The sequence below is a fragment of the Oncorhynchus kisutch genome, linkage group LG15 (assembly GCF_002021735.2).
Source record: "Oncorhynchus kisutch isolate 150728-3 linkage group LG15, Okis_V2, whole genome shotgun sequence".
NCBI lineage: Eukaryota > Metazoa > Chordata > Actinopteri > Salmoniformes > Salmonidae > Oncorhynchus > Oncorhynchus kisutch.
Genome location: NC_034188.2, coordinates 60,726,848 through 60,751,129, shown reverse-complemented (window position 1 = coordinate 60,751,129; position 24,282 = coordinate 60,726,848). Strand labels below are relative to the sequence as shown.

The window sequence follows — 24,282 nt, the reverse complement described above, 5'->3', positions numbered from 1 at the left end:
ACACCCTCTTATGGTCCCGAGGTTAATGTCATGTTTTAATGTTCCTTCAATGTCCTCAGAACATCAGTGGGATAATGTCTCGCTGAAACCCTTAAAGCAGCATTTCCCAAACTTTGACCTGGTGACCCCAAGGGGTGAACGTTTTGTTTTTTGCCCTAGGACTACACAGCTGATTCAAATAATCAACTAATCATCAATCTTTGATGTTTTGAATCAGCTATGTAGTGCTGGGCAAAGAAAATGCTTGTGCACCCCTTGGGGTCCCCAGGACAGAGTTTGGTAAACGCTGCCTGAAATGGACCTAATGTCCTTAGGACAGCCTCTGTTTGCTGGGTTAATACATAAATATAATCCAATTAGTTGGTTGTCATAAACTCAATGTCGATCCATCTCTATGGAGTGGTTACATGTTGACACTGAAACTACAATCCCATGTGATCATACACTATGATATATTTAGAGGCTACCAGCACAAGTTATTGGAGCAGAATCCCTCTCTCAAGCAAGAAGACACATGGACACAAGTTTCTGAGCCTACACAGAATCAAATGATTCACTCTTGAATTCATTGACCTCCATACACACTCAATGCTTGTAAGGACTACGAATTGCTGCATTGACCAGAGGAAGAAAAGTAACAAAAGCTATGGAGAACTCAACCCAAGTCAAGTTATTTTATCTCTTTGGCTTACAAGAGACATTTAACAACAAATCTGTTTATTTTATATTGCCTCTTATCACATACCTTCTCATCATCACTGTGAATCTGACTCTGATCATAACAATAATTCAGGAGAAAGGTCTCCATGAGCCCATGTATATCTTTCTGTGTAGTCTATGTGTCAATGGATTGTATGGAACTGCTGGTTTCTACCCCAAGTTGTTACTGGACCTTCAGTCAGATGTTCAGGTGATATCTTATGGTGGATGTTTCACTCAAGCCTATGTCATATACACATCTGTCATGTGTGAAATTTCTACTCTAACAGTGATGTCTTACGACAGGTATGTGGCAATATGTAGACCACTACTATATCATACCATTGTGACATCTTTAACTGTTAGAAAGTTACTCTTATTTTCTTGGTGTTGTCCTTTATTTATAGCACTCATAGCACTTAGTTTAGCTGTCAGAATTTCTTTGTGTGGATCTCGCATTGATAAGATCTTCTGTGATATTCCGTCTATACTGAAACATGCATGTTTACCCATAACCATCAATCAGAATTTGAACAAATTTGTAATAGTGGTTAATGTTTTACAGATACTTTTCATTGTATTTTCTTACTGTATGATTGTCAGGACTTGTGTAAAGTCAGCTAAGGGAAGGATTAAGTTCACACAGACATGTGTGCCACATTTAATAACAATATTTATTTTCATCACAGTGACCCTGTTTGACAATTTGCAAGGGTGGAATAATGTAAATAGTACACTAAATATGCGTAATGCAATGGCTGTACAATTCCTTGTTATACCACCTGTCTTTAACCCTGTCATATATGGACTTAACCTCCAGCAGATTCGAAGGGCAGTTTTTAGAAAGTGTAATGCACATAAAATCATTGATATGAGATGTTAGTTACATGATCCTACACAACAGAGAAACTGCTTTATATCAGAAGCAAGGATAACGTGGGCCTTGGTCAACCAAAAGTGGTCTTTTCTTTCAACCAATCGATTTGTCTAAATTTTAAAACAGATTTTTCCATAGATAGACACATCCAATGTGCCTATTTATCTTACCATTTCTACCAACCTGCGAGACAGTTAGGATTTTCATAGGCACATATTCATGGAACAGTTTCATTTAATTATTAATAGTCTTTGTATCTCAATCATTGTCTGTGGTTAATCAACATTCTACAATATTAATCTAAATGAAAATGATACAAGTCTAAATGTAACTGTTATTGCCACTGCCAACTATGTAAAAAAAAGCCGACATAAAGCCAACACAGATACAATTAAATATCCTATAAATCACATTGGCTATCCATGGCCTGTCTGGAACCATCTCGAAACACTGTATCAACTATCAACTGGGTCAGTTATTTTGTGACGTTTCCACTGGATCAGAGCATAACAATTTTCCCTTTCATGCCGAGTGGTTATCAAAAGGGAGAGAGATGGAAATACTGTTTAAATACTATTGTCATTCTTAACGGATTCTAAAAACAGACTGTTTACTTACTGTTTGAGGTGTAGAAGAATTACTTTGAGAAGCTCCATACCTCATTAGTGGTGATGCGTTAAGACAATCAGAAATACTATCGGACATCCCTAAATGGGCACATTTATAGGCCTACATTTGCACGCAAGCCAGGTCGACTAGTCCTACTTCTATATGCATAATAAGAGCATAGGTTGTGAGTTCTGCAAAACACATATCCACTCCGACATTGAGAACAGTAAATTACCCTAACCAAATAAACATTGCAGATTCCAAATTATGTGAATTAACTGTAAATGTAGGCTACTACTGGTGATATTTGTAATGGGGAATTGATAGAGACAGCAAACAATGCACACAATGAAGTTATGAAACAATGAATACTCATGAAATGAGAGAGATATTTCTGGACCGTGGCATCCCGCTGCCTCCTCAGTGGATTAGTCCACTGAGACAGGCGCAAATCAGAGAAGTGTCTCGTGTGCCATAAATATATATATTTGTGACTGCTTGACAAAAAATACAAATGTTTTCATTACAGACCCCATTTGTCATACAGTATTCCATAAGGTTACCCAGACCTTATCAAAGTTGTACAGTATACCCTTAATCTAGTAATAAATCAAATCTAGTGATACATCATTTGACATTTCTGCCATCCATTGTGACATTGTGGGAGGATGACCAACCTTCCAATTATTGGCAAAGCATTACTTAGCTGCTATACATGCTATGGTTACACCGTTTCTTATTTTAACAGCCTCCGGTATCAACATTTCCAAGCAAACAAAAAAGGGAAAGTGAGAATCTGTAGAAATGCTGAGACAAAAGAACATAGTCTTTGCCAGAATGTAGCCAGCTCAGATGAGGCATGGCAAAGAATTGCCTTGGTGTTATACATTTATACATTATATTATCCAAGAATAGAGTCAATGGTTCAATAATTGAAATGACCATTATTCCCAGATCTCAGACTGTAGTCTACCCATCAACTCAAGATGGATCTTTGTATCTATTCACTGATTATTATAATAGACTGCAAAATTCACCTGCGCTCTAAAGACTGGCCTTCCCTCGCTGTCTGACCCTGCTGGGACACCGGTCACCATCTGATCCTGCTAAGACATGATGAGCATAGTGTTGTGTACTGACGGTGCACCATGACAGTGAAGCCTGTAGAGCTGTTTATACAATAGTGTGAAAAGCAGGGAGTTATTTAGGAAAACTGACAGATCAATAACGTTACATCGCTATAATGACTCTAATAAAAACTCACTTTGCGCTTTCAAAAAACATCAGAATATCGGTCTTCAAGCCTTCAGCCCCTGGTTCCATTTCATACACAAATCCCAAAATAAAGTTTTTTTAGGTTATTAAGTTGTGATAATGCATCTATGTGCTTATAACCATAACTCCTCAGTGTATCTCTCAAAATAAATTGAAAATTCATTGATGCAATAAGAATAATATGCATGTAACTAGAAAGTAACACAAGTTTTAATGACTCCAGCCTAAGTGTATGTAAACTTCTGACTTCTGTATGTACAGATCCTTGCGACATGGAGCTGTGCATTATCATGCTGAAACATGAGGTGTGGCGGCGGATAAATGGCATGACAATGAGATCTCATCATGGTATCTCTGTGCATTAAATTTGGCATTGATAAAATAAAATTCTGTTCGTGGCCATAGCTTATGCCTGTCCATACCATAACTTCACTTTCACCATGGGGAACTCTGTTCGACATCTGCATACACCTCACCCACATGACGCCAAACACGCTGTCTGCAATCTGCCCGGTGCAGACTTCTCCAGCATGCCAGTGGCCATCGAAGATGAGCATTTGCCCACTGAAGTCAGTTACGACGCTTAACTGCAGCCACGTAAGACCCTGGTGAGCACTACGAGCACGCAGAGGAGCTCTCCTGAGACGTTTTCTGACAGTTTGTGCAAAAATGGTTTAAACCTGCAGTTTCATCAGCTTTCCGGGTGGATGGTCTCAGACGATCCCGCAGGTGAAGTAGCCGGATGTGGAGGTCCTGGGCTGGCATGGTTACACGTAGTCTTGGAGTTGTGAGGTTAGTTGTACGCACTGCTAAATTCTCTAATACAGTGTTAGAGGTGGCTTATGGTAGAGAAATTAACATTCAATTATCTGACAACAGCTCTGGTGGACATTCCTGCAGTCAGCATGCCAATTGCACATTCCCTCAAAACTTGAAACATCTGTGGCATTGTGTTGTGTGACAACACTGCACATTTTAGAGTGGTCTTTTATTGTTCCCAGCACAAGGTGCACCTGCATAATGATCAGTTCCTTGATATGCCACACCTGTCAGGTGGATGGATTATATTGGCAAGTGAGAAATGCTCACTAACAGGGATGTAAACAAATTTGGCCACAAAATTTGTATGGAATATTTCCAGGATATTTTATTTCAGCTCATGAAACATGGGACCAACACATTACATGTTCCATTTATATTTTTGTTCAGTATATTTTAAAGTAAAAAATCTGAATCTCAGCATCACTCTGTTATCAGGGGGAATTGCCCTGTACCAATCCACGCCACTTGTCAGTCAGCATGGCTCAGTATTGAACAGAATGCTGTCATTTCATGCCCAACCCACCTTGTGGAGAGCTATCCTATAATAGGTTTTAATTTCATCCTTTTGCTTCACTACTCATATTGTTTAGCAATGACTATCAAATTCATTCAGTTTCGAACTATCTTTCCAACCAATAGAAAGCAGCTGGTCATCATCTTCTCTTCGTGACAAATGTCCTTTGCACAATGCCTTTATATAGCGTCAAAGAAATTAGAGGAACTCTCAGTACAACTAAGGATTTAGTTACGGGGTGATGTCATGGTTACCTGCAAGAAGTGCTTTGCAAAGAGGAGAGCCAAGGTAATTTACTTGGAACAGAATGGACTCCTGTATCTCATGTCTCTGACTGCTGATCAGAGAACAACTTCACCACCACGTATTCGTGATAGTGGACTTGCATGGTAAAATGGATGGAGATAGAGAAAAGGTTTAAGATAGTACTCATTTATTTTAACGGATTGTGCCAGCTCAGCGCGTTTGGTCTCCGGTGCGCCGCTTCGGCCCAGGGTATCCTGCGCCGGCTCTGCATAATGTGTCTCCGGGGAGCTGCGAGGGTTCAGTTCGCCCTATGCCTGCGCTCTGCCCGTGCCGGGCGAATGTGGGCATTGAGCCTACGGGAGAGGTGCGAGTGTTAAGCACCAGATCTCCAGTGCTCCCCCACAGCCCGGTTCGACCTGTGCCTGCACTCTGGAGGGGCCGGGCTAAAGTGGGCATTCAGCCTGGAGGAGTGGTGCCAAGGCTGCACACCAGAGCTCTAGTGCTCCCCCACAGCCCGGTTCACAGCCCGGTTCATCCGGAACCTCTTCCACGCACCAGGCCTCCTGTAGGTCTCCCCAGCTGGTGGACTCTATGGCAGCCCCACGTACCAGGCTGTCTCTGTGTCTCCTCCCTCCAGAGGCGCCCTTCAGTCCGGAGCGTCCAGAGGCGCCCTTCGGTCCGGAGCGTCCAGAGGCGCCCTTCGGTCCGAAGCGTCCAGAGGCGCCCTTCGGTCCGGAGCGTCCAGAGGCGCCCTTCGTTCCGGAGCGTCCAGAGGCGCCCTTCGGTCCGGAGCGTCCAGAGGCGCCCTTCGGTCCGGAGCTTCCAGAGGCGCCCTTCGGTCCGGAGCTTCCAGCGACGTCCTCCGGTCCGGGGCTCTCTACGAGGGTCCCCAGTCCGGGGTCGGCGGCGAGGGTCCCTGCTCTAGAGGTGCCACCTAAGTGGGCCAAGCCAGAGGTGGAGTGGGGTCTAAGTCCCTCACCAGAGCCGCCACCGCGGAGAAATGCCCACCCAGGCCCTCCCCTATAAGTTCAGGTTTTGCGGCCAGTGCCCGCACCTTTTGGGGGGGGGGGGGGTACTGTCATGCCCTGACCTTAGAGCTTTTTATGTCTCTATTTTGGTTTGGTCAGGGTGTGGTTTGGGTGGGTATTCTATGTTCTTTTTTCTATGTTTTTGTATTTCTTTGCTTTGGCCGGGTATGATTCTCAATCAGGGACAGCTGTCTGTTGTTGTCTCTTTTGCCCACATGGTTTTTGTGGGTAGTTGTTTTCTGTATGGTTTAGTTTCCTTACAGAACTGTTCGTTTTCCTCTTTGTTATTTTTGTTCAAGTGTTTAATAAAATATCATAAACACGTACTACGCTGCGCTTTGGTCCAGTCATTTCCAGGAAGAGGATCGTGACAAATGCAAACAAAAAAACATGCGTCTTCTTTTTTTTCATTATCTTTGAAATGCAAGAGAAAGGCCATACATTAAGATAGGAGACTATATCTTCCACATATACATTTATTAATTTACTTTCTAATAATGTCTACCACTTTTCAATCCTATTATGTAAATGTTTGGGGTCACTTAGAAATGGCCTTGTTTTTGAAAGACAAGCACATTTTTTGTCTATTAAAATAACATAAAATTTATCATAAATACAGTGTAGACATTGTTAATGTTGTAAATGACTATTGTAGCTGGAAACGGCTGATTTTTTATGGAATATCTACATAGGCGTACAGAGGCCCATTATCAGCAACCATCACTCCTGTGTTCCAATGGCACGTTATGTTAGCTAATCCAAGTTTATAATTTTAAAAGGCTAATTTATCATTAGAAAACCCTTTTGAAATTATGTTAGCACAGCTGAAAACTGTTGTTCTGATTAGAGAGGCAATAAAACTGGCCTTCTTTAGACTAGTTGAGAATCTGGAGCATCAGCATTTGTCGGTTCGATTACAGGCTCAAATGGCCAGGAACAAAGAACTTTCTTCTTACACTCGCCAGTCTATTCTTGTTCTGAGAAATTAAGGCTATTCCATGCGAGAAATTGCCAAGAAACTGAAGATCTCGTACAACGCTGTGTAATACTCCCTTCACAGAACAGTGCATACTGGCTCTAACTAGAATAGAAAGAGGAGTGGGAGGCCACGGTGCAGAACTGAGCAAGAGGACAAGTACATTAGAGTGTCTAATTTGAGAAACAGATGTCTCACAAGTCCTCAGTTGGCAGCTTCATTAAATAGTACCCGCTAAACAACAGTCTCAACGTCAACAGTGAAGAGGCGACTCCGGGATGCTGGCCTTCTAGGCAGAGTTCCTCTGTCCAGTGTCTGTGTTCTTTTGCCCATCTTAATCTTTTCTTTTTATTGGCCAATCTGAGATATGGCTTTCTCTTTGAACGGTAGCGTAGGTCCAACCGACCTCACATCTGCTGACCACGTGTATGGCATCGTGTGAAAGAGTGATTTGCGGATGTTAACGTTGTCAACGCGGTGGTGGTGGGGGGGTTATGGTATGGACAGTCATAAGCTATGGACAATGAACACAATTGCATTTTTTTTTTTTTGCATTTTTATTACATTTTTGTTCAGTATATCTTATCATAACGTTATACTGCAACCAAACCGGTATCTGTACTGAACACCCTCTTATGGTCCCGAGGTTAATGTTATGTTTTAATGTTCCTTCAATGTCCTCAGAACATCAGTGGGATAATGCCTCGCTGAAACCCTTAAAGCAGCACTTCCCGAACTTTGACCTGGTGACCCCAAGGGGTGAACGTTTTGGTTTTTGCCCTAGCACTACACAGCTGATTCAAATAATCAACTAATCATCAATCTTTGATGTTTTGAATCAGCTATGTAGTGCTGGGCAAAAAAAATGCTTGTGCACCCCTTGGGGTCCCCAGGACAGAGTTTGGTAAACGCTGCCTGAAATGGACCTAATGTCCTTAGGACAGCCTCTGTTTGCTGGGTTAATACATAAATAGAGTAAATATAATCCAATTAGTTGGTTGTCATAAACTCAATGTAGTTCCATCTCTATGGAGTGGTTACATGTTGACACTGAAACTACAATCCCATGTGATCATACACTATGATATATTTAGAGGCTACCAGCACAAGTTATTGGAGCAGTATCACTCTCTCAAGCAAGAAGACACATGGACACAAGTTTCTGAGCCTAAACAGAATCAGATGATTCACTCTTGAATTCATTCACCTCCATACACACTGAAGCCTTGTAAGGACTACGAATTGCTGCATTGACCAGAGGAAGAAAAGTAACAAAAGCTATGGAGAACTCAACCCAAGTCAAGTTATTTTATCTCTTTGGCTTACAAGAGACATTTAACAACAAATCTGTTTATTTTATATTGCCTCTTATCACATACCTTCTCATCATCACTGTGAATTTGACTCTGATCATAACAGTCATTCAGGAGAAAGGTCTCCATGAGCCCATGTATATCTTTCTGTGTAGTTTATGTATCAATGGATTGTATGGAACTGCTGGTTTCTACCCCAAGTTGTTACTGGACCTTCAGTCAGATGTTCAGGTGATATCTTATGGTGGATGTTTCACTCAAGCCTATGTCATATACACATCTGTCATGTGTGAAATTTCTACTCTAACAGTGATGTCTTACGACAGGTATGTGGCAATATGCAGACCACTACTATATCATACCATTGTGACATCTTTAACTGTTAGAAATTTACTCTTATTTTCTTGGTGTTGTCCTTTATTTATAGCACTCATAGCACTTAGTTTAGCTGTCAGAATTTCTTTGTGTGGATCTCGCATTGATAAGATATTCTGTGACATTCCGTCTATACTGAAACATGCATGTTTACCCATAACCTTCAATCAGAATTTGAACAAATTTGTAATAGTGGTTAATGTTTTACAGATACTTTTCATTGTATTTTCTTACTGTCAGATTGTCAGGACTTGTGTAAAGTCAGCAAAGGGAAGGATTAAGTTCACACAGACATGTGTGCCACATTTAATAACGATATTTATTTTCATCACAGTGACCCTGTTTGACACGTTGCAAGGATGGAATAATGTAAATAGTACACTAAATATGCGTAATGCAATGGCTGTACAATTCCTTGTTATACCACCTGTCTTTAACCCTCTCATATATGGACTTAACCTCCAGAAGATTCGAAGGGCAGTTTTTAGAAAGTGTAATGCACATAAAATCATTGATATGAAATGTTAGTTACATGATCCTACACAACAGGGAAACTGCTTTATGTCAGAAGCAAGGATAACGTGGGCCTTGGTCAACCAAAAGTGGTCTTTTCTTTCAACCAATCGATTTGTCTAAATTTGAAAACAGATTTTTCCATATATAGACACATCCAATGTGCCTATTTAACTTACCATTTCTACCAACCTGCGAGACAGTTATGATTTTCATAGGCACATATTCATGGAACAATTTCATTTAATTATTAATAGTCTTTGTATCTCAATCATTGTCTGTGGTTAATCCACCTTCTACAATATTAATCTAAATGAAAATGATACAAGTCTAAATGTAACTGTTATTGCCACTGCCAACTATGTAAAAAAAAGCCGACATAAAGTCAACACGGAAAATATCCTGATACAAATAAATATCCTATAAATCACATTGGCTATCCATGGCCTGTCTGCAACCATCTCGAAACACTGTATCAACTATCAACTGGGTCAGTTATTTTGTGACGTTTCCACTGGATCAGAGCACAACAATTTTCCCTTTCATGCCGAGTGGTTATCAAAAGGGAGTGAGATGGAAATACTGTTCAAATACTATTGTCATTCTTAACGTATTCTAAAAACAGACTGTTTACTTACTGTTTGAGGTGTAGAAAAATTACTTTGAGAAGCTCCATACCTCATTAGTGGTGATGCGTTAAGACAATCAGAAATACTATCGGACATCCCTAAATGGGCACATTTATAGGCCTACATTTGCACGCAAGCCAGGTCGACTAGTCCTACTTCTATATGCATAATAAGAGCATAGGTTGTGAGTTCTGCAAAACACATATCCACTCCGACATTGAGAACAGTAAATTACCCTAACCAAATAAACATTGCAGATTCCAAATTATGTGAATTAACTGTAAATGTAGGCTACTACTGGTGATATTTGTAATGGGGAATTGATAGAGACAGCAAACAATGCACACAATGAAGTTATGAAACAATGAATACTCATGAAATGAGAGAGATATTTCTGGACCGTGGCATCCCGCTGCCTCCTCAGTGGATTAGTCCACTGAGACAGGCGCAAATCAGAGAAGTGTCTCGTGTGCCATAAATATATATATTTGTGACTGCTTGACAAAAAATACAAATGTTTTCATTACAGACCCCATTTGTCATACAGTATTCCATAAGGTTACCCAGACCTTATCAAAGTTGTACAGTATACCCTTAATCTAGTAATAAATCAAATCTAGTGATACATTATTTGACATTTCTGCCATCCATTGTGACATTGTGGGAGGATGACCAACCTTCCAATTATTGGCAAAGCATTTCTTAGCTGCTATACATGCTATGGTTACACCGTTTCTTATTTTAACAGCCTCCAGTATCAACATTTCCAAGCAAACAAAAAAGGGAAAGTGAGAATCTGTAGAAATGCTGAGACAAAAGAACATAGTCTTTGCCAGAATGTAGCCAGCTCAGATGAGGCATGGCAAAGAATTGCCTTGGTGTTATACATTTATACATTATATTATCCAAGAATAGAGTCAATGGTTCAATAATTGAAATGACCATTATTCCCAGATCTCAGACTGTAGTCTACCCATCAACTCAAGATGGATCTTTGTATCTATTCACTGATTATTATAATAGACTGCAAAATTCACCTGCGCTCTAAAGACTGGCCTTCCCTCGCTGTCTGACCCTGCTGGGACACCGGTCACCATCTGATCCTGCTAAGACATGATGAGCATAGTGTTGTGTACTGACGGTGCACCATGACAGTGAAGCCTGTAGAGCTGTTTATACAATAGTGTGAAAAGCAGGGAGTTATTTAGGAAAACTGACAGATCAATAACGTTACATCGCTATAATGACTCTAATAAAAACTCACTTTGCGCTTTCAAAAAACATCAGAATATCGGTCTTCAAGCCTTCAGCCCCTGGTTCCATTTCATACACAAATCCCAAAATATAGTTTTTTTAGGTTATTAAGTTGTGATAATGCATCTATGTGCTTATAACCATAACTCCTCAGTGTATCTCTCAAAATAAATTGAAAATTCATTGATGCAATAAGAATAATATGCATGTAACTAGAAAGTATGGTTGAATATAGGATACACCTTTAGAGTGAAATAATGTGCATAAACAAGATACAAGAAATGTTGAACAGAAATATCACATTCTGAATTTCTATTTAATATAATCACTACATTTTTAAAAAATTAGCATGTACAGTGAGGGAAAAAAGTATTTGATCCCCTGCTGATTTTGTATGTTTGCCCACCGACAAAGAAATGATCAGTCTATACCTTTAATGGTAGGTTTATTTGAACAGTGAGAGACAGAATAACAACGATGATTGTTTTAGAAATGGCACAAAGTAGGCTATGTATAGCTTCAGGCAGTAAACCAAATGATTTACACTTGTCATTGGAATAACCTTGAGTTGGATTGACATATTGACTAGCCAACCATTGATTGTAGCTTTGTTGGCCCTTCCCTCCCTGATGTAGTGTTATGATGTTTTCTACTAGCATAACAGAATGGAAAATAGCCTACTATACAGAGCTACATTGTTGCAGTATCGTGTTCAACGGAAGTGCAAAATTCAATAACTGACACCTCAAACCTAGTTTTAACTATTTTATTTCAGTGCCAGGGCCAAAAACTATGTATGTTTTTCAACAATAGAGTAGAACATACAAGTGCAAGTAAAATAAAAAAAGGTTTGCCAATTCTCTGTATTGAGTTTCTTGTTGAAGTTACATATTTTGTAGTAATTCATCTGTATTCAGCCACCCTGATCTGGTCTTGAATGGATCCTCTAACAAAGATTGAATTCTATATGTAAAATACTCACCTGCAATGTAAGTTCACCAAGTTTGAAAGTGTAACTTTGTGGGGGTAGTGCAGCTTTGAGAAAATAAGTTCAACCACAAAGTTAATTGTAAATGTCAAATAGCATGTTAGTTGACATCCAAAGAGGTGTGTGTATTGGAGTCGTGCTTTGATGTAAGTATTTCTTGTGTGTGTCTTGTGTGTGTTCTTGTGTGTGGGAAGCATTTGTACGTCCAAAACAGTAACACAGTTAATAAGCTGTGTTCGAATACTCATACTAACCACACTAACTGTACTATTTGTGACGTGTTTTGAGTATATAGTATGCTTATTGGTTATAGTATTGTATAGTTAGTATGTATAGTTAGTATAGTTAGTACTTCCAAATGTTATAACAGGAATGGCCAATCCTCTTCCTGGTGAGACATTGGGTAACCTAACATATACTGTACAACAATATGCAAAGCTACTCTGTCAAGTGTGCTTTATTCTTAATACTCTCTGAAAATAAATGTCAATAATGCTTATGGGGACAATACTGTCAAATAATGTATGTTTTTATAGGTTATTGAGTTCTAAAAACGCATCTTTCTATGTTCTTAGCCAGGCCTCTTCCTCTGTGTATTTCTCTAAATCAAATCGATCAACACGACTGCTTTTGAAGGCAATTCCTTGTTTCATTAATGCAATAACAACAATATGCATGTAACTAGAAAGTATGGTTGAATGTAGGCTACAGATTTTTGTGATGTAAATTGAGTAAACAAGATAAAATAATACTGAACTGAAATATCACATTCTGAATTTCAGTTTAATTTAATGGTTATTTTCAACAAAATCGTTATTTTTTTCTCCATCTTTTAGGGTTTAACAAGGGTTCTCACCTATGACCTGTGGATTGACTTTAGATGCGGCGACTTCGATTACACTGCAGACTATAACAATGTCTTCAGAATATGGCCATTTTGACATGAATTTAAAAATGCCTCAGATAGGACCAAAAAAAGTGTCTGGAGCTATCCGTAAAGGTAAGAGTGACAACAGGTCAAAATGGGGGAAATCTTGGCAAATGGCTAAATGGTTATTCATGAGAATCATGTTGTTTTATTGTTGAGTGTATCATGGTATCTCACAAACCTGTAACCTATGCTACTGTGGCCTATAGAGCTAGAAGGATGGATAACCAGGTGTGTGAAGGTGTGAGGTGGGATAGATGGCCTGCAGTCCTATCCCAAATGGACACCTAATCCCTATGTACTTGTGGAGATCTGAGAGGATGTGATTGGTATAAGAAACACGACTAAACTTCCACCTCCGGAGGGGTCATAAAAATGCATTTTTGGTGTCGGCAGGATTCGAACCTGTGCGGGAAGATCCCAATGGATTTCAAGTTCATCACCTTAACCACTCAGCCAGGACAACTGTGACAGAAAAAAAGGGCTTGGTAGGAGTGAATGGGCCGCCAGGTATAGCCTATAGCAAATTATAATTTAATAACTGAAAGATAATGTAGTAACTCATTATAATGCAATAACATGAAATGTTCCCTTCATTCATTTGTTATTAAGTAAGGCTTTTTTCTTATTTTCTTTGATCTTTGCCCAGCAGGTTTGCATTTGAGAGGTTTTATTATTCATTGTTATTTCAATGTGTGATGTTGTTATTTCATCATCTTATTATTACTGCCAAGCAGCATGACTCCTGCATGAGAGGAGCTAAACAACTGTCAGAAGTGGGATTTAAACCCACGCCTCCAGGGGAGACTGCGACCTGAACACAGCGCCTTAGAACACTCGGCCATCCTGACTACAGGAAAGTAACTGGGTATCGGGTTAAAGAGTATGGGGTAAAAGTAGAAATAGGCACAGCCTCCTAAAATCACCACAGAGTCCAGTAAATGCACAATACTGACTTGCACTTTCAAAAGTAATTTGTTTTTATCAATTAAAAACTCCAGTCATTGATTTAACCTCAATATGGCCTTCAATGGGAAAATCGTAGTAAATCGTCATTGATTGAGCGCTATAAAGTGTCCTCAGAATATGCCTATTCTGATATAAATGATAAAATTCCTCAGATAAGACCGAAAAAGTGTCTGCAAGTATCAGCAACCACCAGGGTAAGAGTGACAACAGGTCAACACAGGGGAAATCTTAACAAATGGCTTAATGGGTATTTTCAACGCAATCGTGTTTTTATTTATTTTTAGGGTTGAACAAAGGCAGCTCACCTGTGACCTGTGGCTTGACTTTAGATGCGGCAACATCGATTACCCTGCAGACTATATTTTTGTTCTTCTTGCCAGTACAATCCACTGACAACGACCGACGAGTTCCGAGATGCCTTTTGTTATTTGCCTGTTTGTAGCCCGCCTGGGAAATTGCGCCATTCTTGCAATTCTCTTTCAGCCTCTCATCAACTAGCTGTTTTTCCGGAAACTAAGGTTAAAAATACGATAGTTATTCACGACTCATATTAACTAGGTGTTATTTCCATTACCTTAATCACTACACACATTTTTCCCAATTTGAATATATATTCTGTATTCATATTCTGACAAAATGATTGTCTATAATAATATTCTGACAATTAGAAATTATGTATTTTTACTGTCTCATAGGGAATGTATAGTTTCAGGCAGTAACAGAAACAGAGCAACTCCCAAATATGAGGGACTAACCTCCAAATAGGCGGGAAAAAAATGAATTACACATGTGATTGGACAAACCTTGCATCTTGGATTGACATATTGACTAGCCAGCAATTGATTGTAGCTTTTCTGGTCCTTCCCTCTGTGATGAAGTAATGGTAGTGTTATTATTCTTTCAATTAGGCTAAGAGATTATGAAAACTAGCTTCTATACAGAGCTTAATTTTGCAGTATCGCGGTCAACAGAACCTCATTTGGCTGTCCTGAGGCAGAGCCTGAACCCATGTCAGTATGGTTCGCCGGAGACAGCTGGTACTCTGTCCCTATTGTGTCCAGGAGCGGCACCAGCTTCAGTGGTATCCGGTGGGGTCCACTAGAGTAGAGGGGCGGCCCCGAGAGCTTCTGTCTCCCAAGGTATGTGTGAGCATTCCATTATCATCGTTTTCTGCCAAACCCCTAGTTCCCATTTCACTGCTGGCTGTCCCTCAAGTGTTGTCTCTACAACTCTGGAGGACTTTATCGACCAGGCCCTTTTGCCTCCTCCCTGAATTTAACTTCATACCCCCTCTCATTTTCCTGTCCAAGCTCTGGATATGTGACCATTGGGATCCGGCACAATTACTCATGTCACAGCACCCCCTCACCCTCACAGTGGGACGCAACTGGAAAGCCTTCACTTAATCACCACCTGTACACAGTTCTCCTCAGCCTCCCGTGGCTCCAGCTTCATAACCCTACCATCTCCTGGTCAAATATGAGAATCACTGCCTGGGGACCAGGATGCCAGACGACCTGCTTTACCACAACCTGTGGTTCCACGTCAGTGGAGGGTCCTGTGAGTGTCCTCCAGCCCATCAATCGGTCCTCCAGTATCGTTGGCCCCGTGTTTTGGGACGTAGATGTGGACATCCGTCAGGCTCTGGTGGGAACCCGCTCCTGCCACCTACCCCCCAGAGCGCATCTATGTCCCCACAGGAGGGAGAGATCGGTTGTTGACCTGGGTACACACATCCCTCACCGCTGGACACCCTGTTATCACCCCTTACCATCTAATCCATCTCCAATAAATACTGGGGGCCCAACTTGGCACAGGACGTCGCCCACTATGTCAACTGATGTTCGTTATGTATTCAATCCAAATCTATCCAACACGCTCCAGTAGGGAAACTACTTCCCCTTCCCGTGCCTCAGTGGCCTTGGTCACATCTGTCCATAGACTTTGTAATATATCTCCACCTTTCTGATGGGTTTGCCACTATTCTGGTTGGTTAACAGATTCTCTAAATCCTGCCGTGTTATCCCTCTTTGGTCTACCTACCACTTTTCAGGTTGCTAAGGCACAGCAGGTCTTCCGGCGCTATGGCCTTCCAGAGGACATAATTTCCGACTGTGGTCCCCAATTCACGTTGCGGGTCTGGAAAGCCTTTATGGAGAAGCTGGGGCCACGGTCAGCCTCACATCCAGGTACCGGCCTCAGTTTAACAGGCAGGTGGAGAAGACCAACCAAGAGCTGGGGAGGTTGCTGAGGAATCACTGCCAGGACCGGTAGGGTGAGATGCCCCAGTTATTTCCCTGGGTGGATTACGGACAGAACTCACTTAGTCACTCCTACACCGGGTTGACTCCCTTCCAGTGTGTTCTGGGATATCAGCTGGCCTTGGCTCCGAGGACTCTGAGCCAGACCGCGGCCCCTAAAGTTGACGAGTGGTTCCAGCGAGCAGTGGAGGTGTGGAACGCTGCTCACATGAGGCTCCAGCCCACCGTCAGAAGGATCTGGTGGACTGCCACCGCAGTGAGGCTCCCGTGTTCCATCCTGGTGATCGCGTATGGCTCTCCACCAGGAACCTCCCTCTCCGCCGTTCCTGCCAGAAGCTGAGCCCCCGGTTTCTGGTCCCCTTCAATGTCCTCCGGAGGGTCAATGAGGTAACCTATCGTTTAGAACTCTCCACCAACTAGCGGTCTCACCCTGCTTTCATGTTTCACTTAAGCCGGTGGTTCCTGGTCCCCTGGCTGATGCCGTCACCTGCAACACCCCTCTGCCTCCCCTGGACATCGAGCAGACCCCCTCCTGGACTCCTGACATCGTGGGGGTCGGCTCTAGTACCTGGTAAACTGGGAGGGGTACGGTCCTGAGGAGCGCTCTTGGGTCCACATACTGGACACCAACATCATCACACCTGGGACTATCTCATGGCAAAAACCTCAAGGGGACCATGACAACTTCCCAAGAATGTCTTAAATATACTCAGGGGATGTCCCTGGGACAATCTGGGAACTAGAACTCCAGGGAACCATTTCACAACATCCAAAAAACATCCCCGGGACAAACCGGGAACTAAACAACCTCCAGCAGCCCATGGCACAACGTCCTGACAACTTTAGCTGACCATTTTGTGACATTCCAGGGATGTCCTATTTTTGTTTGCAGGGATGTTCCCTTGGGACCCTGTGCCAAGAACACTAAGGTAACCTGCCTAAATGAATACCGACCCGTAGCAGTGCTTTGAAAGGCTGGTCATGGCTCACAACACCATTATCCCAGAAACCCTAGACCTACTGCAATTTGCATACCCTAACAGATTGACAGATGATGCAATCTCTATTGCACTCCACACTGCCCTCTCACACCTGGACAAAAGCAACACATATATAAGAATGCTATTCATTGACTACAGCTCAGCGTTCAAAGCCATAGTGCCCTCAAAACTCATCAAAAAGCTAAGGACCCTGGGACTAAACACCTCGCTCTGAAACTGGACTTTCTGACAGGCCGGCCCCAGGTGGTAAAGGTAGGTAACAACACATCCGCCACATTAATCCTCAACACAGGCCCCTCAGGGGTGTGTGCTCAGTCCCCTCCTGTACTCCCTGTTCACTCATGACTGCACGGCCAGGAATGACTCAGACACCATCAAGTTTGCCGATGACACAACAGTGGTAGGCCTGATCACCGACAACAACGAGACAGCCTATAGCGAGGAGGTCAGAGACTTGGCCCTGTGGTGTCAGGACAATAAACTCTACCTCAATGTGATCTAGACAAAGGAGATGATTGTGGACTACAGGAAAAGGAGGACCGAGCACTCCCCCATTCTCATTGACAGTGCTGTAGTGGAGCAGGTTGTGAGCTTAAAGTTCCTTGGTGTCCACATCACCAACAAACTAACATGGTCCAAGCACACCAAGACAATCGTGAAGCGGGCACGACAATACCTATTCCCCTCAGGAGACTGAAAAGATGTGTAATGCCTTGCGGTCAGAGGCCAAGCAGTTGCCATACCAGGCAGTGATGCTCTCGATGGTGCAGCTGTAGAACCTTTTTTGAGTATCTGAGGACCCATGGAAAATATTTTCAGGGGGAATAGGTTTGTCGTGCCCTCTTCACTTTAATTTTTTTTTTTCTTAAAATTACAGAAATGTTCCATGCGCACAAAAAGTATACATTTGGTGTACAAATTTGTTTACATCCCTGTTAGTGAGCATTGCTCATTTGTCAAGATAATCCATGGCATATCAAGAAGCTGGTTAATTAAACAGCATGATAATTATACATGTGCATCTTGTGCTGAGGACAATAAAAGACCACTCTAAAATGTGCAGTTTTGTCATACAACACAATGCCACAGATGTCTCATGTTTTGAGGGAGTGTACAATTTGCATGCTGACTGCAGGAATGTCCACCAGAGCTGTTGACAGATAATTGAATGTTCCTTTCTCTACCTTAATGAGGAGATTGTCCTGTCAGCCTCTAAATATATCATAGTGTATGCTCACATGGGATTGTAGTTTCCGTGTCAACATGTAACGACTCGATAGAGATGGATGCATATTGAGTTTGTGACAAGCAACTCGTTTGATTCTATTTACTCCATTTATGTTTTAACCCAGCAAACAGGGGATGTCCTAAGGACATTCGGCAACGTTCCCATTAACAGTACAATGCCACAAATTCTCCAAAGTCATTTTTTGATATAGGTCCAACTGACCACGTGTATAGCATTGTGTGGGCGAGCGGTTTGCTGATGTCAAAGTTGTGAACAGGGTGCCCCATAGTGGTGGTGGGGTTATGGTATGGGCATGCATAAGCTACGGACAACGAACACAATTGCATTTTATTGATGGCAATTTGAATGCAGAGAGATACTGTGATGAGATCCTGAGGCACGTTGTCGTGCCATTGAGCCTCCGCCATAATCTCATGTTTCAAAATGATAATGCACGGCCCCATGTCACAAGGATCTGTAAACAATACATTTTTTGCTCCAGTTCTTACATGGTCTGCATACTCATCAGACATTTCACCCACTGAGCACGTTGGGGATCATCTGGATCGACGTGTACGACAGCGTGTTCCAGTACCCGCCAATATCCCACCTAGCTAATTCGCACAGCCATTGAAGACGAGTGGGACAGCATTCCACATTCCACAATCAACAGCCTGATCAACTCTATGAGATGTAATGCTGGATAAGAAAAATGGTGGTCACACCAGATACTGACAGGTTTTCTGATCCACACCCCTACCTTTTTTAAGGTACTGTATCTGTGACCAACAGATGCATGTCTGTGTTCCCAGTCATGTGAAATCCATAGATTAGGGCCTAATTCATATATTTTAATTGACTGATTTCCTTATATGAACTGTAACTCAGTAAAACTGTAAAAATGTTTGCATGCTACGTTTACATTTTTGTTCAGTATATCTTATCATAACGTTATTCTGCGGCCAAACCGGTATTTATTTAGTCTATCATTATTCTGGAGAGAACTACTTTATTTAGTCTGTCAATGTGTCCACTTATTCTTGGAGAGAACTACTTTATTTAGTCTATCATTATTCTGGAGAGAACTACTTTATTTAGTCTATCAATGTAAACATTATTCCTGGAGAGCACTACTTTATTTAGTCTATCATTATTCTGGAGAGAACTACTTTATTTAGTCTATCATTACTCTGGAGAGCACTACTTTATTTAGTCTGTTTATTATTCTGGAGAGAACTACTTTATTTAGTCTATCATATTCTGGAGAGCACTACTTTATTTAGTCTGTCAATTTCTGGAGAGCCTACTTTATTTAGTCTATCATTATTCTGGAGAGAACTACTTTATTTAGTCTTCATTATTCTTGGAGAGCACTACTTTATTTAGTCTGTCATTATTCTGAGAGCACTACTTTATTTAGTCTGTCAATATTCTGGAGAGAACTACTTTATTTAGTCTATCATTATTCTGGAGAGAACTACTTTATTTAGTCCCTATCATGTATATTCTGGCGAGCACCTACCTTTATTTAGTCTGTTTATTCTCTGAGAGCACTACTTTATTTAGTCTATCAATGTAAAACATTATTCTGGAGAGAACTACTTTATTTAGTATGTCATTATTCTGGAGAGCACTACTTTATTTAGTCTGTTATTATTCTGGAGCACTACTTTATTTAGTCTATCAATGTAAACATTATTCTGGAGAGACTACTTTATTTAGTCCTATCATTATTCTGGAGAGAACTACTTTATTATAGTCTATCAATGTAACACATTATTCTGGAAGAACTACTTTATTTAGTCCTATCATTATTCTGGAGAGACACTACTTTATTTAGTCTATCATTACCTGGAGAGAACTACTTTATTTAGTCTATCATTATTCTGGAGAGCACTACTTTATTTAGTCTATCATTATTCTGGAGAGCACTACTTTTTTAGTCTATCATTTATCTGGAGAGCACTACTTTATTTAGTCTAATCATTATTCCTGGAGAGCACTACTTTATTTAGTCTATCATTTCTGGAGAACTACTTTATTTAGTCTACATCATATCCTGGAGAGAACTACTTTATTTAGTCTATCATTATTCCTGGAGAGAACTACTTTATTTAGTTTATTTATCTATCTTATTCTGGAGAGAACTACTTTATTTAGTCTATCATTATTCTGGAGAGCACTACTATTTTATTGTAGTATCTCAACTCATATGTAAAACATTATTCTGGAGAGAACTACTTTATTTAGTCTATCATTATTCTGGAGAGCACTACTTTATTTAGTCTATCAATGTAAAACATTATTCTGGAGAGAATACTTTATTTAGTCTGTCATTATTCTGGAGAGCACTACTTTATTTAGTCTATCAATGTAAAACATTATTATGGAGAGAACTACTTATTTAGTCTGTCAATGTAATCACTTATTCTGGAGAGCACTACTTTATTTAGTCTATCATTATTCTGGAGAGCACTACTTTATTTATCTATATTATTCGGAGAGCACTACTTTATTTAGTCTATCATTATTCTGGAGAGCACTCACTTTTATTTATTCTATCATTATCTGAGAGACTACTTTATTTAGTCTATCAGTATATCTGGAGAGAACTACTTTATTTAGTCTGTCAATGTAACACATTAATTCTGGAGAGAACTACTTTATTTAGTCTATCATTATTCTGGAGAGCACTACTTTATTAGTCTATCATTATTCTGGAGAGCACTACTTTATTTAGTCTGTCAATATTCTGGAGAGAACTACTTTATTATCCATCAATGTAAAACATTATCTGGAGAGCACTACTTTATTTAGTCTGTCATTATTCTGGAGAGCACTACTTTATTTAGTCTATCATTATTCTGGAGAGCACTACTTTATTTAGTCTATCAATGTAAACATTATTCTGGGAGAACTACTTTATTTAGTCTATCATTATTCTGGAAGAACTACTTTATTTAGTCTATCATTATTCTGGAAGAACTACTTTATTTAGTCTGTCATTATTCTGGAGAGCACTACTTTATTTAGTCTATCATATTCTGGAGAGCACTACTTTATTTAGTCTATCATTATTCTGGAGAGACTACTTTATTTAGTCTATCAATGTAAAACATTATTCTGGAGAGAACTACTTTATTTAGTCATCATTATTCTGGAGAGAACTATTTTATTTAGTCTGTCAATGTTCACATTATTCTGGAGAGAACTACTTTATTTAGTCTATCATTATTCTGGAGAGAACTACCTTTATTTAGTCTATCAATGTACATTTATTCTGGAGAGAACTACTTTATTTAGTCTATCATTTTATGGAGAGAACTACTTTATTTAGTCTATCCATTACTCTGGAGAGCACTACTTTATTTAGTCTGTCATTACTCTGGAGAGCACTACTTTATTTAGTCTATCAATGTAACACATTATTCTGTGGAGAGCACTACTTTATTTAGTCTATCATTATTCTGAGAGACTACTATTTAGTTAGTCTGTCAATGTAAAGCATTATTCTGGAGAGAACTACTTTATTTAGTCTATCATTATTCTGGAGAGCACTACTTTATTTAGTCTATCACATGTAACATTATTCTGGAGAGAACTACTTTATTTAGTCATCCATGTCACACTTATTCTGGAGAGAACTACTTTATTTAGTCTATCAGTTATTCTGGAGAACTACTTTATTTAGTCCTATCAATGTAAACATTATTCTGGAGAGAACTACTACTTTATTTGTCTATCAATGTAAAACATTATTCTGGAGAGAACTACTTTATTTAGTCTATCTTATTCTGAGAGAACTACTTTATTTAGTCTATCAATGTCTCAAAACATTATTCTGGAGAGAACTACTTTATTTAGTCTATCATTATTCTGGAGAGAACTATTTATTTAGTCTGTCAATGTTACACATTATTCTGGAGAAACTACTTTATTTAGTCTATCATTATTCTGGAGAGAACTACTTTATTTAGTCTATCAATGTAAAACATTATTCTGGAGAGAACTACTTTATTTAGTCTATCATTATTCTGGAGAGAACTACTTTATTTAGTCTATCATTACTCTGGAGAGCACTACTTTATTTAGTTGTTATTACTCTGGAGAGCACTACTTTAGTTAGTCTATCAATGTAACACATTATTCTGGAGAGCACTACTTTATTTAGTCATCATTATTCTGGAGAGAACTACTTTTATTTAGTCTGTCAATTAACCATTATTCTGAGAGCACTACTTTATTTAGTCTATCAATGTAACACATTATTATGGAGAGCACTACTTTATTTAGTCTATCAATGTAACACATTATTCTGGAGAGAACTACTTTATTTAGTCTATCATTATCCTGGAGAGAACTACTTTATTTAGTCTATCATTATCCTGGAGAGCACTACTTATTTAGTCTATCAATGTAACCATATTCTGGAGAGAACTACTTTATTTAGTCTATCATTATCCTGGAGAGAACTACTTTATTTAGTCTGTCATTATTCTGGAGAGCACTACTTTATTTAGTCTATCATTATTTGGAGAACTACTTTATTTAGTCTATCATTATTTCTGGAGGCACTATTTATTTACTGTCTATCATTATTATGGAGGAACTACTTTATTTAGTCTGTCATTATTCTGGAGAGCACTACTTTATTTAGTCTATCATTCTTCTGGAGGAACTACTTTATTTAGTCTGTCAATGTAACACATTATTCTGGAGAGAACTACTTATATTTATCTATCATTATTCTGGAGAGCACTACTTTATTTAGTCTATCATTATTCTGGAGAGAACTACTTTATTTTAGTCTGTCAATGTAACACATTATTCTGGAGAGCACTACTTTATTTAGTCGATCATGTAAAACATTATTCTGGAGAGAACTACTTTTTTTAGTCTATCATTATTCTGGAGAGCACTACTTATTTAGTCTATCAATGTAAAACATTATTAGGAGAGAACTACTTTATTTAGTCTATCATTATCCTGGGAGAACTACTTTATTTAGTCTATCATTATTCTGGAGAGCACTACTTTATTAGTCTATCAATGTAAACACCATTATTCTGGAGAGCACTACTTTATTTAGTCTATCAATGTAACACATTATTATGGCTAGCACTACTTTTATTTAGTCTATCATGTACCACATTATTCTGGAGAGAACTACTTTATTTAGTCTATCATTATATCGAGAGAACTACTTTATTTAGTCTATCATTATCCTGGAGAGAACTACTTTATTTAGTCTATCATTATTCTGGAGAGCACTACTTTATTTAGTCTATCATTATTTTGGAGAGCACTACTTTATTTAGTCTATCAATGTAACACATTATCTGGAGAGACTACTTTTATTTAGTCTATCAATGTAACACATTATTCTGGAGAGCACTACTTTATTTAGTCTATCAATGTACACATATTATGGAGAGCACTACTTTATTTAGTCTGTCAATGTAACACATTATTATGGAGAGAACTACTTTATTTAGTCTGTCATTATTCTGGAGAGCACTACTTTATTTAGTCTATCATTATTATGGAGAGAACTACTTTATTTAGTCTATCATTATTCTGGAGAGCACTACTTTATTTAGTCTATCATTATTATGAGAGAACACTACTTTATTTAGTCTGTCATTATTCTGGAGAGCACTACTTTATTTAGTCTATCATTATTCTGGAGAGAACTACTTTATTTAGTCTGTCAATGAACACATTATTCTGGAGAGAACTACTTTTTTAGTCTATCATTATTCTGGAGAGCACTACTT

The 24,282-nt window shown here is 39.5% G+C and overlaps 2 protein-coding genes and 2 non-coding genes across 4 annotated transcripts; 2 read left to right on the top strand and 2 right to left on the bottom strand.

The window, feature by feature from the left end:
- Positions 1–608: 608 nt before the first annotated feature.
- LOC116353707 (olfactory receptor-like protein DTMT) lies at positions 609–6,068 on the top strand. Its single transcript, XM_031791422.1, has 3 exons — positions 609–1,276; positions 5,252–5,369; positions 5,680–6,068. Exons 1-3 carry the CDS (start codon positions 647–649, stop codon positions 6,066–6,068), a joined length of 1,137 nt encoding a protein of 378 aa, XP_031647282.1. The 5' UTR covers positions 609–646.
- A 2,099-nt stretch (positions 6,069–8,167) lies between these two features.
- On the top strand, positions 8,168–9,355 carry LOC116353540 (olfactory receptor 2G6-like). The gene has a single exon (XM_031789412.1). It carries the CDS (start codon positions 8,327–8,329, stop codon positions 9,260–9,262), a length of 936 nt encoding a protein of 311 aa, XP_031645272.1. The 5' UTR covers positions 8,168–8,326; the 3' UTR covers positions 9,263–9,355.
- Positions 9,356–13,430: 4,075 nt separating this feature from the next.
- trnas-uga (transfer RNA serine (anticodon UGA)) lies at positions 13,431–13,512 on the bottom strand. The gene has a single exon. It is a non-coding gene; the product is annotated as a tRNA-Ser (tRNA).
- A 302-nt stretch (positions 13,513–13,814) lies between these two features.
- trnal-cag (transfer RNA leucine (anticodon CAG)) lies at positions 13,815–13,897 on the bottom strand. The gene has a single exon. It is a non-coding gene; the product is annotated as a tRNA-Leu (tRNA).
- Positions 13,898–24,282: the final 10,385 nt, after the last annotated feature.

Coding starts and splice junctions, on each gene's coding strand:
- LOC116353707 (XM_031791422.1), top strand. CDS start 647: ATGGAGAACTCAACCCAAGTCAAGTTATTTTATCTCTTTGGCTTACAA. Junction 1,277..5,251: donor TTTTACAGATACTTTTCATT/GTATTTTCTTAC, acceptor GGATTGTGCCAG/CTCAGCGCGTTTGGTCTCCG. Junction 5,370..5,679: donor CCTATGCCTGCGCTCTGCCC/GTGCCGGGCGAA, acceptor TCCTCCCTCCAG/AGGCGCCCTTCAGTCCGGAG.
- LOC116353540 (XM_031789412.1), top strand. CDS start 8,327: ATGGAGAACTCAACCCAAGTCAAGTTATTTTATCTCTTTGGCTTACAA.